Raw genomic sequence first — 13,986 nt, forward strand, 5'->3', positions numbered from 1 at the left:
CACCACGTTCTGTTTCAAATAGGGAGTTTATTGTAGGCACAGCGAGGTTCAAGTGTCCCCACACAGAACGCCACCGTGTCATGTACTGCTGCCCTGAGCCCATGAGTCAGGGCTCTCGGGGAAGTTGGGCTCTTCTGCACCCCCAAAGGACCACTTGGGTCTTCTCTACACATTCATTAAATACATCACAAATCCACAATTAGATTACAAATAGCACAGCATAACCCCTCCAGCCCCTGTGATCACTTCCTGCTCACATACCAGGCACTGTTAGAGTGGAGCACATCAGCTACCCTGCCCTGGCTCATTGCAACCACAATACATTCATTTAGCACAGATGTGTCTGCAGGAAAAGACATCCAAAATACCATGTAAATGCATTCATCCCCAGCCCTACATCAACCTTGCCAGCGCACAAAAGTCTGCAATGTCCAGTAAGCCATGCTCAGGGTTTATTTGTGTGTCTGCATCTTGTTCCTTTATCTTCCTCTGACCAGCTCTAGAACTGTCAAATCCAACATTATCCTTGTACCAACTCCCAGGCCTTGCTCATTCAGCAAATCTGATGTTGCCTTCTATCATCCACCTCCCAACAGCCAGGGAATCAACATTAGACTTTAACTCTACAGGGCACACAGGTTCCAACTCATGCCTCCAAGCCTGTATCCAGTTTTGGAGACTTCTGAGCTTTTCTCCTTCAGCAACAGGAACACAGAGCTGTGACTTCCACGCCACGTTTCAAAGCTGCTGCCTGTCAGCAGCATAATGTGTAAATGCACCATTTTTGCACACACACAAATTTACCTTCGAACACAGGAGTAGTAAAATAAAAATCATCACTGAAAACTGCTGACAAACAGGAAAAAAACACCCTGAAATCAGGACAGTAAAGAATTCCTTCTGGAGTGATCATTCAGCAACTTCAGCACACTGTGAGCACGTAGTACAGGCATATTCCAAAAAAGGTGTGTTTTTCTCATAGAGATCATAGATGTCCTGCAGAGTCCTGATTTTCCTTCCAAAAGGATCCATTTTTACATTAAGCTGACGGCACATGCTGTCAAATCAAGGCTTTTCCTTTACACTCTGCACTGTTAAAAAGAGCTAGCGATGGTGGGGACTTGGTAGGGGGTGGGAGGAAAGTAGTATCGTTCATGGTGATCTTCCAAAGGACTCTGGAAGCCAAAAGCACACCCTTCAATTAGGGTCTTCCATGCTGGGCTTCCAAAAAATGGAAATTCCAAAATGTCACCTTCCAGGAGCACTAGTACTGCAGTCTATTCAGTGAGTCGATGTAATGGAAAGTGGCTCCCAATGCCCAGCTTGTTTCAACATTGTCAATTTTCCGGGCAAGCTGGACAAAAAAACCCAAAAAACAAAACAAAACAAAAAGCAGAAAAGTTAAAACACATTTTTTTGGAAGAATCTGAAGCATGCAAGGTGGGTACAGTGCTGAAGATTATGACAAACAGTTACCACCATTGTGGGGAGAGTGTTGCTGCACCCAGATTGCAGACCATGTGTTGTAGCAAGAAGGTAAGTCAAGAACCAAGCTCCTGGCAGGATGACTCCTGCCTTGGCACCCTCCTGCCCACTCTCCCCACAAATCCACTTTGAGCGTCACCTTAAAGCCTTGGCTCTTCGGGAAGCCCAGTTCCTGCAGCAGGAAGGTGATGTATGTGAGGTCCATGCAGAGAAAAGGGTTATTTCCAGGGCTGATTTCCATGGTCTTACAAACTGAGAAGAAAGAAAACAGTGTCTGAATGCACACTGTGGGCTCGGGTCTAGCAACAGCCCCTCTGTGAAAAATCTCAAATGAATCCATAAAACAGCTCTTGTCAGTGATGGAACCTGTTACAATGGGGCTGAAATGACATACACACATTAGGATAAGCACATAAGCTTTGTAAAGAAGTCAAGACATTCTGTCTCTCCGCTAAGACAGCAGTTTCTTGTATCTCTCCAGGAAAAGAGCCTTTCTTCTATCTACTTCAAGCCTTTGAATATCTGAGCAACCTCAGCTGTGTTATCTTTCTTGAGCACCAGCATTTAACAAATGTTGACAAAACCAAATTAAAAAAAGCCCAACAACATAAAAGAAAAAGACAAACTCAAAATAAAACCCACTGCAAAAGCACAAGTTATTATAAAAATAGGTGATATAAAAATAGGTGAGATTTTCAGAAATAAGCAGAAATGTTGGTTAGATGCTATGTAGAGGGACTCTATTTACTTAAAAGCATCAGGCTTCTTAGTGTGTCACACATTTACCACCTGGAATGAATTTACACACAATTACTAGTGTGTGTTTGTATTTTACTCACCATATTTAGCTGCAATTTCAAAGTCACTGACAGTTAAGCTTCCTCCTTTTTCTTTATCTAAAAGAAAAAAAAAACACTTTTTTTTACCATTTTTGTATAAAGGCAATTGTAGACTCAAATCTTAGAAGTTGTCTGGAAATCAAACCCTGAGCCACTAAAATCAATCTCAAAATTCAGACTGCTTTTAAAGGTAAAAGAACCTTCAAAAGATTCTCAATATAGATTCAAAAACCTTGGTTTATGAAGAACCTTTAGACTTGTTTCCTACAGAAACAGAGCTTCCAGACCATCTCACCTGACCCCCGTTTCTGCACTGCCCTGTCCAGTGGTGCCTGGCCAGTGAACACCTGTTACCAGATCTGACAGGGCAGTGGTGCTCTGCAACACATTACATCTGAAATTATTTGTAAAAAGAGAGTAGCTGAGAAGGGGGGTGTGTTTGTCCAAACTAACTTGAGATCTCATTATGTGCTTTTCACCACTGAATATGACAGCCTTTTGTACACAAGCACACCACTGGAAGAGATGTGATGCATTCTAAATGCATGTGGAAATATCTGAAAATCTTCATTCCATCAAAAGGTCAGTGAAGCAAACACAAAGCCCAAATAATTTTTACTGCTTTACTGCCCAATAAATTTGTTTATCATCATGAAGTTTTTTCTATTTCAGATTGTAGAACTAATTAGGCAACAACCATTTCTGAAAGGCAAACAGTTTGTTTAAAAACTATTATCAAAGGCTGTAGGTCCTATTTCACAGCCCCAGTATCTTCTCCATAGAAATTAATATAAAGTCAAGATCAATGCTGCACAGCAGTGTAACAACAGACTAATTTCCATGACAGCTTAGCAAAGCATCATGATGTTTGCAAGTGTTTCTACTGGTTCCATAACTTGCCATTTAAAATGAAACCAACTCAGAAGCAGACATACCTATGAGACCAGCCTCTGCTGCACAGTCGTAGTAGTAGGAGAAAATGTAAAAGTCCAGGTCCTTCACTTCTTCAGCTCTATGCACTTTTTTGTAGAGCATCTTTGCCACTTTATTAGAACAAGACTCATACAGAGGCTCACCTAAAAGAAGACAAAAAAACCCCATCATATTACAGGCTGAGAGTTAAATATATATAGAATTTATTTAGGATCTGCCAGGAATCAGGCACCTTTTTGCAAAATAGCAAAACTCTTCACAGAGAACTGAAATCTGAATCTTCTTCTAGAGGCAGACACCTACCATCCTCAGGTTGAGATTATGTGATAAATCAGAGATGGATAACATCATTTGAGGCAGAAGGGTCTTGAAAGACCTGTTCAAGGACAGCTCAACTCCATCTGCATCAATTCCAGCAGCTTTACTGACTGGACAGACACACCATGGCACAAGACAAAGCAACTGCAGGATCTCTTTGACAGCACATCAAGAGGAGCCAGACAGAACAGTAAACAGACTGGTGTCTTTGAAAGAGGATGAGAGTGTATTATTTACTGTGCTAATAGCAGCTAACCTTGAAGGCAAGAGTGATAAATCACTATACCTGCCTTCTGTCCTTTAATTTTGTACACTATCTCAGCGTGTTGCCATTCGGATTTGAAGCCAGGTGGCAAACAAGGGCTGATCAATTCCTCCCCTTCTCCTACTGCAGAAGTAAAACAAAGCCACGTTAGTAAAAAACATAAGGAGTAAATTCAGATCCTTCACCCCCAGCCCTGCTCCATACTGTCCTGCAGCCTCAGCAAGGCCCCTCCACAGCCCAGTCATGGTTTGGATGTCCCATGGCCACCCCCAGCCTACGGCTGGCAAGAATCCAAGTCTCCTGGGACATGTCAGTGCCACCTCCTGCATTCGTCTCAAATGTACCCAGCCATGGTGACAGGGGCCCACATATCACTCAGGAACCTTGAGCCCAGTGGGAAGGGGATACACAGCTCCTCCCCCCACCACAGGACTGCACATCCTGAGCTCAGAACCAGGATCTGAGGACTGCCCATAACTTACAGGGTTTTCCCTCAACTCCTCCCAAAATGGCAAGCCTTGCTGACATCAGCCCAAGTCCCAGGTAACTGCAAAGGGAGAAAAGCCTCTGTGAGCAACAGACATCCCTCCTCTCATACTCCACTGACAACCTAGCTGGGACATGCCAGTCTGCTCCAGACAGCCATGGCAAAGTGGCTCAAGTCAGCAGCTCATGCACATGAGCTGCTCATATTACCTTATCCAGAAGGATAATTTCTCTTTGAAAAAGCTCAGGCAATAGCTGTCAGTTGTAATCAGGCTCTTGGAGAACTGGCAATGGCATTTCTCTAACTCTACTCCTAGAACCTCACTGGGTACCCTCCTCAAAGGCAGCACAGACACTTGCATACAGAACTGACTTTCTGAGCCCAACCACATCCCACAGCAAACACGGGTGGGAAGAAGCTGCTGGCCCAAAGCACTGGGAGCAGAGAAGACAGTAAGGAAGAAGAAATAACAGAGACAAAGCATTATGAACTGACTGCAACTCCCATTCTCCATCTTCCTGTGCTGCTCAGTGGTGAGAGGGTATAAAAGTTGGAAGTGAAGCTGAGCCTGGGAAGGAGAGAGAGGTGGAGGGAAAGCATTTTTGATTTTGTTCTTATTTCTCATTATCTTACTGTTTAATTGGCAATAAATTAAATTAAATACTAAATAAATCAAATTAAAATCAAGTCTGTTTCACCCATGACAATAACTGGTGACCTCCCTAGCCTTATCTTGACCCATGAGCTTTTTGTCATATTTTCTTCCCCCTGTCCTGTTAATAAAATGGGAATGTAGAGAAACTTGGTGGGCAGCCAAGGTTAATCCACCAAAATCATGTGGCTCAAGTTTCTCTGCTTCTTCATGGTATTCATTTGCAAGGACCCCACTCCAGAAAAACACCTCAGTCTCCCTGGCTTCACAGAAAGCTTCCATCTGAGCACTGTGCTCTCTTTTCTACAACTAACCTGTAGGAATACAGCTTGTAGGTGTGGTTAAACATCTGAAATGAAGTTGTGTGACCAGATGGTGATGTCTGGAGAGTTGCCTGGAGGGAGAAAAAGATGTCACTGGCAGGTTTCTGCCAGCCAGCAGCAAACATTAACAAGGTAATCTTCCAACACAATAGGAAAAAGGTGAAACAATCCTAGCATGATTCAGAGAGAAATGATGAATTTCCAAGGATTTCAATTTGACTGCTGATGCACAAGACAGCCACAATACCTGGAGCTAAGAGTGTCTTCACATGACAGGGTTCAAACTGGTTATGTATGTGTCCACACCAATATGCTGTATAAAAGAATTACTTTCATTAAAAAGGAATCCTTATTCCAGCTCTTAACTGCTTTTGTCCAGAGGCTCCAGCAACTGCCTCTTCACATGATCCCTACTACAGGAACTGTGTGCAAACTAATAGGAAGGCCAGGCACGCATTAACTTCCTACTCGAGTGAATTCATCTGTGAACTTGCACAAGCCAGAGAAAAAGCACATCCCTGTGCTTGCCAAGGAACAGAGCAAGGATCAGCCTGTGGTCTGAAGGAATGAAAGGGTAGCCTGTTCCCCAAGTGCATCAGCACAGCTAGAGTGTTTGTGGGGAGCAAAGCTCTGGCCACAGTGCTGCTTCTATCTTAGCTCCTTCTCTATGTCCAGAATTTCCACATCCTGGACCCTTCACATCCCTTGCCATTCTGCTGAAACAATGCAATGTATTGATTATCCCAGGCTGAGACACTCCCTCTGCTTTTGTGCAGCTTTACTATGAGCACTATCTCTGCTCAGGCCAGAGCCTTACAATACCAGAACTACAGGACTTCACAGAACAGCTGTAAAAATGCCAGATCACGAAGCTAAAATGGCATTCATTTGCAACTGAGTGAACTCAGGATAATCAGAAACAAGGATTGAGAAGGCACCTCACTGTGTTCTTAAACCCCAGTGTAGGCCATATGCTGGATTTGAATTAATTAATAGCCTTGTTTTTTTTGTTCTTTGTTATAAACTGTACAAACTGAAAGTTAAGGATTAAGACATTCAGAACGTGGTGTCCTCCACAAGATAAAGCAGCCCTGGCAGACTCACCACAAACACCACTGACCCATGGAGCTGGATGAAGAGGATGGACAAAGAGTTGTGAATGCCACTGGGACTGACTATAAAAAGGCACATATGACCAAGTCACAAGTGTGGCTTCATGTCACACTGACAAAACTCCTGCTCTGCTACCAAGGGAAAGAAATCTGAGCAGTTACAGATTCCTACAGCAGCATTTCCCAACAGTGCATGCTCACGTTACCTTGGTACGCGGAAGGAAGGTGATCTGTGTTGATCCACCACCCAAATCCAGCATCCCTACACTTCTCATCTGTGGGTCATCTAGCCTGCCTGAAATGTGTGACAGAACAGAGAAAGCCATGGTGGGCACTGTGAAAAACTGGCTAGGAACAAAACCAGAAGTACAGTGGTAAGGAAAGGAAACAGTCTAACTCCACTCTCAGCTTTTGCACACTACTACATTACACTGTTATATACTGGGCACTAATTTTGGCTTTATCAAACCTGAAAATCTCAAAATGACAAGAGTCTTATTTCTTCAGTGGCTTTTCCTGCCCTAATCACAGCAGCTTTGGTTACTGCTTTCCTAAACATTTTGGATGCAAAGACCTTTTGCAAACTCTGCTCTGGTAACCACTTTGTAACACAGAGGAATGTGGTTGTCTTGGCCACCTCTCCCTGATCCCTTAGCAATATTTTGCAGATTCCTATGGCCAAAGGGATGACAGACTGAAAAGAGCTGGCCTAAGAGACTCAGCTCTCTTGGAATTCTTCCTGCTGCCAGCCAAGACCTCTGCTCTCATTTAGATCTAGTTCTTTTCAGTTAGATCCTTCAAATGCACCCTTCTGACATGGACAGTTTGTGCCAAGTACCTCAGTATACCTCAAGATAACTGATGTTTGAAGATCACTGACCCTTCTGGTATTTCCTGGGAGCATAAGAAGCCCCAGAGCACATTGCCCCACACACTGCGTGCTCAACAGAGCACTTGGATGGCAGAGTGCTTTATGTATTGTCAGAGAGGTCTTCAGCTTTGTTTTCTCTCTACTCCTCAGCTACCTTTTTCTCACTCAGCAGCATAAACACCCATGGCATTTCTGTGTTATAAATCTGTAAGGAAGTAGCATAGCACTTTCTTTTATTCTCTGCAGCTGCTAAGCACATCTAGAATACTCACACAAAAAATTTAGCCAGAGTCACAGCAGGCTCTAAAAAGGAATAAAATGCTCTGGTACCCTACAGGGAACTGAAAGAAAAGCTACATTAAACATCTAGGAAAAAGGATTAAGCTTCTCACTCCATCAAGTAAATGGACAAAATCCTAATGACTTAAATAGGCCAAGCCAAAAACAAACTCCTGACTTATTCTCAGAGCCTTCTTTCTCCCATTCCACCCCAATGAATGAGCAAATTCCACACAGGGGCAGAAAAAAGCAGGAATTTCACAGCATTGGTCATATCTTTATACACATGCTCATGTACACATACCTGTTAAAAAATTTATTGTGATCCAGGCTGAAATACCTAATAAGGAAAAGTTTCAGAAGACACATGCTTAGATGATAACATTTAATTTTATCTAACAGCAGCAACAAGTAAGTCAAGCCATATTACAAAGTTTCCAGAACTGTCAATGTCTGACAAACTCAAGATTAGGCTATTTGAACAAAGAGAATGACCTTCTCTATCAGAGCTTATGTGATACTTGGGAGAGAAGCCCCATGTATGAAATGCCTGGAGAACTCTGTATTTCACAGGTCAAAAACTTGGGCAGGAAGTCACAAAGGCTTCAGTCCTTAGCTAAAAGACAAAGAGATGACTGAAACTCACATTGCTCATTTTCTAGGAAAACATCCACTGTTGGCTTTTGTTTGATGTCAGGCACTCCACTTTTCTTTATGAATACTAAGAATTTTCATCTTTCAGTGTTCTAATTTTGCCTGTTTTCCTTGAAGCAATTTTGTGAGCTATGCTGTTTTTGTCCCCTTCTTGTTTTATAAACCGTTCCCCAAAAATTAGGTGAATCAGTGGCCTTATGTTAACAAATTCAAGTACTTATTAATGTGGTTAAAACTCAAGGCATGCCAGAGAGCATGGCCTACTTCAATCCTTGGCTGAACCTAGGCTATCACTGCTATTACTGATTTCAAAACAAAAGAAAATCTTTCCTCCATTAAGCAGCAAGAATAGAAACTCATAAACAGCTTCAGCTATTTTAAAGCTTGGTTTCTGAGCAGATTTAAAACACATTTCAACACTCAGTTACTTAGAATTTTGACATTCTGTCCTCAGCATTTTTGGATGAACATGAACTTACTTCAGCATGTATTTTTTTCCCTATACAACATTTTTTTTCAGATTGAACTCACATTCCCACTCATTAGATAAATTATAATTAACATTATGATCAAGTACTTCCAGAGAGCTCTGATAAGCATTGTCAAGAGTAGAGTGGGCTAACCCAATTGTTGAAGATGAATTCAACAAGCAGATATTCAGAAGCTTCTCCAAAAGTGCTGACTGCATACTGGCTTTCTGATGATCCTACAGGAACTGCTCAACACTAAGAGCTTTCGAGATCAGGACAGAGCTCAGGACTTCAAACTGGAAAACACTGCACAAGATTTCTTTGGCAGGCACTGCCTGTGGCTGCATAAAAACTCTGCTTCTGTCAAACCTGCTGCTTATGGGCTCCCACTGCAGCAGGCAGGGACTTGCCACAGTGCAGAGGAATTTCCAGAACTGCAGAAAGAATCTCCATAAAGATGCTTACCTTCATCAGTTCCATTCATTATTGACACACAATTGTCCCTCACAAAGAAGGGGGAGGCCTGAAAAATCTCCTTCACCTGTAGTTCAAATAAAAGCTACATTCAGAGAAACACTTTTTCAGCTGGAAAACAAGCTTTTTAAAACCAGTTTTACACTACTCTTCCTCTTCCTGGGCCAGATCCTGACTGCTGCTCACCACTTTGTTTGAAGTTCAAGAGTCCAACATGCAGCAGCCTTTATGTGCTGGCCCTACAGTTTGGTGCAGAAACAGGGGTGGATGTGATGGGATTTCAAGCATGAAGACTGCTCGGAAATGCCATTAACAAGGGATGGACATGGGTAGGGAAGGGAATCCCATTTGCTTTGCTGGAATTGGTAACCCTCAAGGTATTGCAGATACATGGGAAAAGCAGGAGATGGACACCCTAGCTTGCAGGAATGTCCCAGGGTGCTGCATGTTTAACAAGAGCATGTTTTCTGGAAAGCAAACAGAAAGACAAGAGCTAATACCTTTTCCAGCAACTTCTGAGCTTTCTCTCCTGGCAGCAACCGTAGGCCAGCTGTGGCTTTCAGGACCAGAGGAGTAAACTTCCACAGCTCCATAGGAACTTCCTTCTTTGCCACCTCCAGGAGCTCTTTTATTCCCTGGCCACTCTGTAAGCAAAGAACAATAAAAGACATCTTAAAAACTCTTTTGAAAGATCAAAAGGGTGATCAGAGCTATGATTCACTGTAAATGGGAAACAGAGACAAATTAATATTAAAAGGGGTCAAGAGAAGGTGCAGGGACTCACTATCTCACTACAGCAAAAAGAATAGAATAGAATATATAATATACAAATGGGAAATACTGAACAACGGGTGCAAAACAGAGTCACTTTTTCAAACATGAAAGAGAACTCTGCCACCAAATTTTTTTGGCTACAAAAGACTCAAAAGGCAGTATGACAAATTTTCAGAAAGCAAAGGCTTTCGTAAAACACTATGAGCTGGGTCTAAGTCTGGCTCTCAGAAGTCCCTAAATCCCTGCAAACCAGAAGGTAAGGGAGACAAGAAAGAAGTAACTTAAATTACCTTTTCGACATCATCAGCATATGCAGACAGACCTGGTTTCAGTGCTTTAAACGTCTCATGGGTTAATCTGGGAGCCTCTGTTCAAAAGCAGCATTCCAAAATAAGTAATGGTACAAATAATTTTGCATGCACAAAAAGAAAGCCATTTTAAAAATTCCATTATTGTGTGCTAATAGAAGTCAATTAAAGTCTCTGTGTAATGAACTATTATCAGCCACCTGATCTTCAAATACAGCCCTGGCTATGGAATTAGAACCTGAGAAAACCACTTTTAAAGCCATCACTGGTTGTCAGGTGCTGCTGTCCACTATGCACATCAGTCACCAGATGGGTGCAAGCTGTCTTTGAGGCCTTAAACCTGCCATGTGCAGCTTTTCAAAATGCACCTGCAAAAAAGGACCTCTTGTTTCAGCCAACCCTGTTCTGGCTATACTTGATTCCAGCAAAACCTAATGGAAGCTTTTCCACTATTTTCAATGGCAGCAGAGGGATGCAGACTTCAGTACTTTGGAAAGCTGCAGTACCTTGTATAAACCAGCAGTCCAGGAAACACTTAAGCTCCATAAAGTTTGCTGTGATACTTTCTGAAATTCTGTTTCAAATGAAGCAGGAAAGGAAGAAGCAAAAACTTGGAGGTACAGGAAAAGAAGGAAATCCATGGACTGTTGTTTAACAGCTGTGGTGGCTGAGCCTTACACCAACCCATTATGCAAACCTAAAGCCAATCACACCATACACCACGCTGCTAATAATCAACAGAGCCTTTAGATCACCTACCAACAGCACCCACCCAGGTTCTCTGATCTTTAAGAGTTTCACAAAGGGGAGCTGACAACATACAAACAAATGAAGCTTACTACTGCAGAGGAAAGCTGGAGCTTTTTTTGTACACTTTGTCTCAATTCTCAGAAGCAGTTTCTGTCCAGATGCAAAACACAGCAATTTTAATCAAACTATTTACAATTTTTGTTTTGTTTTGCAGCTTAAACCTAACACTGAAGCCAAGGATGCAGTAAACCAGACACCGTAGAGAGGAGCAGCTCACTGCCAGGAACTGGAGACACCAAACAACCTAAACAATTTGGGGAAATAAGGCAGTTTGAATTTATAATTGTCTCTTCCACCAGTGTGATGAAAAACTGCCTTTCTTCAAGACACTACTCTAAAAGTACAGCTGCTATTTACTTCATATTCTGACATTACAGCATTTTCCCCTTGTTGAACATCTTCATAATTTCATCCAAATACTCATGCCTGAACCATTTCATACCTCCTGATGGCTCTCTGGAAAGACCTGAAGCATGTATGTTCAAGTAGACCCCAGGAAAATGTCATCAGTAATCTCCTCCACAATTTATGGAAGACTTAATCTGTCATGCAATGAGCAGGACATACCTCTTGGCTGCTGAGCAAATTTAAATATATGGATGCGAGTTCCCGTGCTTCCTGCGTCAAACATAATTCCATAAAAGACAGAGAGATCTGTGGTCACTGCCTGATGGGTCAGTTTATCTCCCCTGCTTTCAGCAACTCCTTCTGTGGCTCCCACAAATGGTTTGGAGCCCAAGTGCCATTTTACGTATGCAACATAAACAGCTATGCACGTCAGAATCCCAAAAGCGAAGAACCGCTTTGATATCTTCATGGCTTCCATTTAATGGGATGTTTTGTTTCTTCCCTTTATCAAGTGGTCTGTTCTTTGTCCTTCAGGCAGAACAGGTGGCTCCCACATCACTCCTACATCCAACAGAAGAGAAAGGATCTGTTTTATTTTTCCAACCTGATAGAAGGATCTAAAAGTATGATGCCCACGACACTGGACACTATTTTCCCAATGAACAAGAGGAAAGCAACCTCCTTTAGCACCTCTTCCAGTCCCACAGCTCACTTTAAGGCATGGAGCAGCACAAATCTTCTTTCCCCCCATTTCTACAGAGGCCTAATAAGGCACAAAATAAGGAGGGTTCAGAGAAGCTAAGTACAGTGACTAAGGTGGGAGGGGACCTCATCCAACATCCTGCTCACAGCAGGGGCAGCTGTTGGGACCCTCCATGTGGCCAAGGGCTATATCCAAGAGCACTTTGAAAAACTCTGAGGATGAAGATCCCACAGCTTCTCTGGGCAGTTATCTTTGTTAGTTTCTGGATGGTGAGGGAGGTCCCAGAAGACTGGACAAAGATAATTTAAAATTAACATTTGAAAGGCAAGATGCAAGATCCAGGGAATTGAGTGCCCTCCTCCCCTATCTCTAACACCAGGAAGGAAACTACAGCAAAGCACAACCCAAAAAATCTACAAGCCTTCACATATCATTATTCAGATGATTAAAAAGCAGTCAGTGGTAATTTATGGGGAGAAAAATTACATGCAATTTTTCCTTTTTTTGATAGAGTAATGAAGAGAAAGGAAACCAATTGATGAAGTTGAGTTAAACAAGGTTTTTTACACATATGTAACCTCTTGATGTGAATTCAGGAAGCATACAGAAGGTGTGAAGGGGAGGAATTTAAAATCAGGGTGATTACAGAGTATTTCTAAAAACAGACAAGACAACATTTCATAAAAATGGAGGAAAACAAAATCACAGACAACATTTCATAAAAATGGAGGAAAACAAAATCACAGGCACATATACACATAAAGAATGGATCAGCTAAAGGGGAAGAGAACTGTAGACTGTCATGACACAGAAATCAGGAAGATGGCATTGCAACCAAATTAAAAATCTTCCCGGCTTCTACCAGCAGGCAGAGACATGCAGGTGGCAATCGCTGCAGGTCTGTGGGGTGACCACTCCGATCCTCCTGGTGCCGGGAAGGCCTCAGCTGCAGCTACACCAGAGCCGAATGTCACAAGAGGGAGGAAAGCCGCAGGGATCGGGTGATCCTTCCAGGAGACACGAGCTCCACCGCAGGAGAGCGGAGGCTGGCAAAACGAGGAGGCACAGCAGCCTGGAAGCGCTAACCCCCTACCGCCGCTGGCCTGGAGAGAATCGCGACTGTCCCTTCCCTGCCTTTGTCAGGGGACGCCGGGATTTACTGCAAGGGAGAAGCTTCCCGCTGGCGCCCCGGAGCCGGGAACGCAGGCGGGAGCCGGGAGCCCGGCACAGCGCGGGCCCGACCCGGCCCACCCCGCGGGGTGTCCCTCGCTCGCACACAGACCACTGTCCCGCCGCCCGCACTTCCTCCTTCCTCCCGGCTCCCTCTTCCTTCCTTCCTTCCCTCCCTCCCTCCCAAACTCACGCCGCCCCCGCCGGCCCCGCCATGGCGCCGCCGCCGCCCGGCTCGCGGGCGGCTCCGCCCCCACGGCGCAGGCGCGCGGCGGGCGCGCGGCTCCGTGAGGGGAGGGGCGGGCGGTCCCTGGAGCGGCCCGCGAGCCCCTCAGTGCGGGAGCTCCGCGGAAATGGCCTTAAAAAATAATAATAATAAAGTATATATATATATATAAAAGGAGAAATGCCGCACGGTCAGAAAGGTGTGGAGAAACAGTGTGGAATGTGTCAAAATTATCTCGAATCAGGGGGTAGTTAACGTCACGTAGTCAAGGACGCCGTGGAGCTAAGGAGCTCTAAGGATGAGGTACATCAAGATGTTGATGTGTCCACTGCCGACTTAGCAAAACACTCAAGGTCCATGTGTCCGATAGCTGAAATATGTTCATTATGGTTCTAAAAAGTCGCGCCTGTAGGTCAAAAAGGTGCTGGCCAGGTGAAGACCCTTTCCCATAGCACGTATGGAAATTATGTGGGTCGCATAGTTTG

At 43.7% G+C, this 13,986-nt stretch overlaps 1 protein-coding gene across 3 annotated transcripts; it reads right to left on the bottom strand.

Annotated features, from left to right (window-relative positions):
- Positions 1-7: 7 nt before the first annotated feature.
- Positions 8-13,544, bottom strand: ENTPD6 (ectonucleoside triphosphate diphosphohydrolase 6). 3 transcript variants are annotated; one of them, XM_068186011.1, is made up of 15 exons: positions 13,469-13,544; positions 11,622-11,963; positions 10,227-10,303; positions 9,663-9,806; positions 9,154-9,229; positions 7,869-7,904; positions 6,621-6,709; positions 5,294-5,373; positions 4,323-4,387; positions 3,862-3,963; positions 3,260-3,400; positions 2,325-2,381; positions 1,625-1,737; positions 1,253-1,354; positions 8-1,175 (listed from the first exon to the last, which is right to left on the bottom strand). In XM_068186011.1, exons 2-14 carry the CDS (start codon positions 11,878-11,880, stop codon positions 1,265-1,267), a joined length of 1,329 nt encoding a protein of 442 aa, XP_068042112.1. In that variant the 5' UTR covers positions 11,881-11,963; positions 13,469-13,544; the 3' UTR covers positions 8-1,175; positions 1,253-1,264. The 3 variants fall into 3 exon arrangements, with proteins under 3 accessions (XP_068042112.1, XP_068042108.1, XP_068042109.1); XM_068186007.1 differs by having other exon boundaries at positions 8-1,354; XM_068186008.1 differs by lacking the exon at positions 13,469-13,544 and adding an exon at positions 13,388-13,434 and having other exon boundaries at positions 8-1,354; positions 11,622-11,962.
- Between the last annotated feature and the right edge of the window lie 442 nt (positions 13,545-13,986).

Source organism: Anomalospiza imberbis, chromosome 3 (genome assembly GCF_031753505.1).
Source record: "Anomalospiza imberbis isolate Cuckoo-Finch-1a 21T00152 chromosome 3, ASM3175350v1, whole genome shotgun sequence".
Taxonomy (NCBI): Eukaryota; Metazoa; Chordata; class Aves; order Passeriformes; family Viduidae; genus Anomalospiza; species Anomalospiza imberbis.

Bases quoted from the DNA above. Each gene is read 5' to 3' on its own strand.
- ENTPD6 (XM_068186011.1), bottom strand. From the start codon at position 11,880: ATGGAAGCCATGAAGATATCAAAGCGGTTCTTCGCTTTTGGGATTCTG. The intron at 5,374-6,620 runs GTAACGTGAGCA...TTCTCCCTCCAG, and splicing joins CCTTCCTTCCGCGTACCAAG to GCAACTCTCCAGACATCACC. The intron at 1,355-1,624 runs GTGACGCTCAAA...TTTTTTGTCCAG, and splicing joins CGAAGAGCCAAGGCTTTAAG to CTTGCCCGGAAAATTGACAA.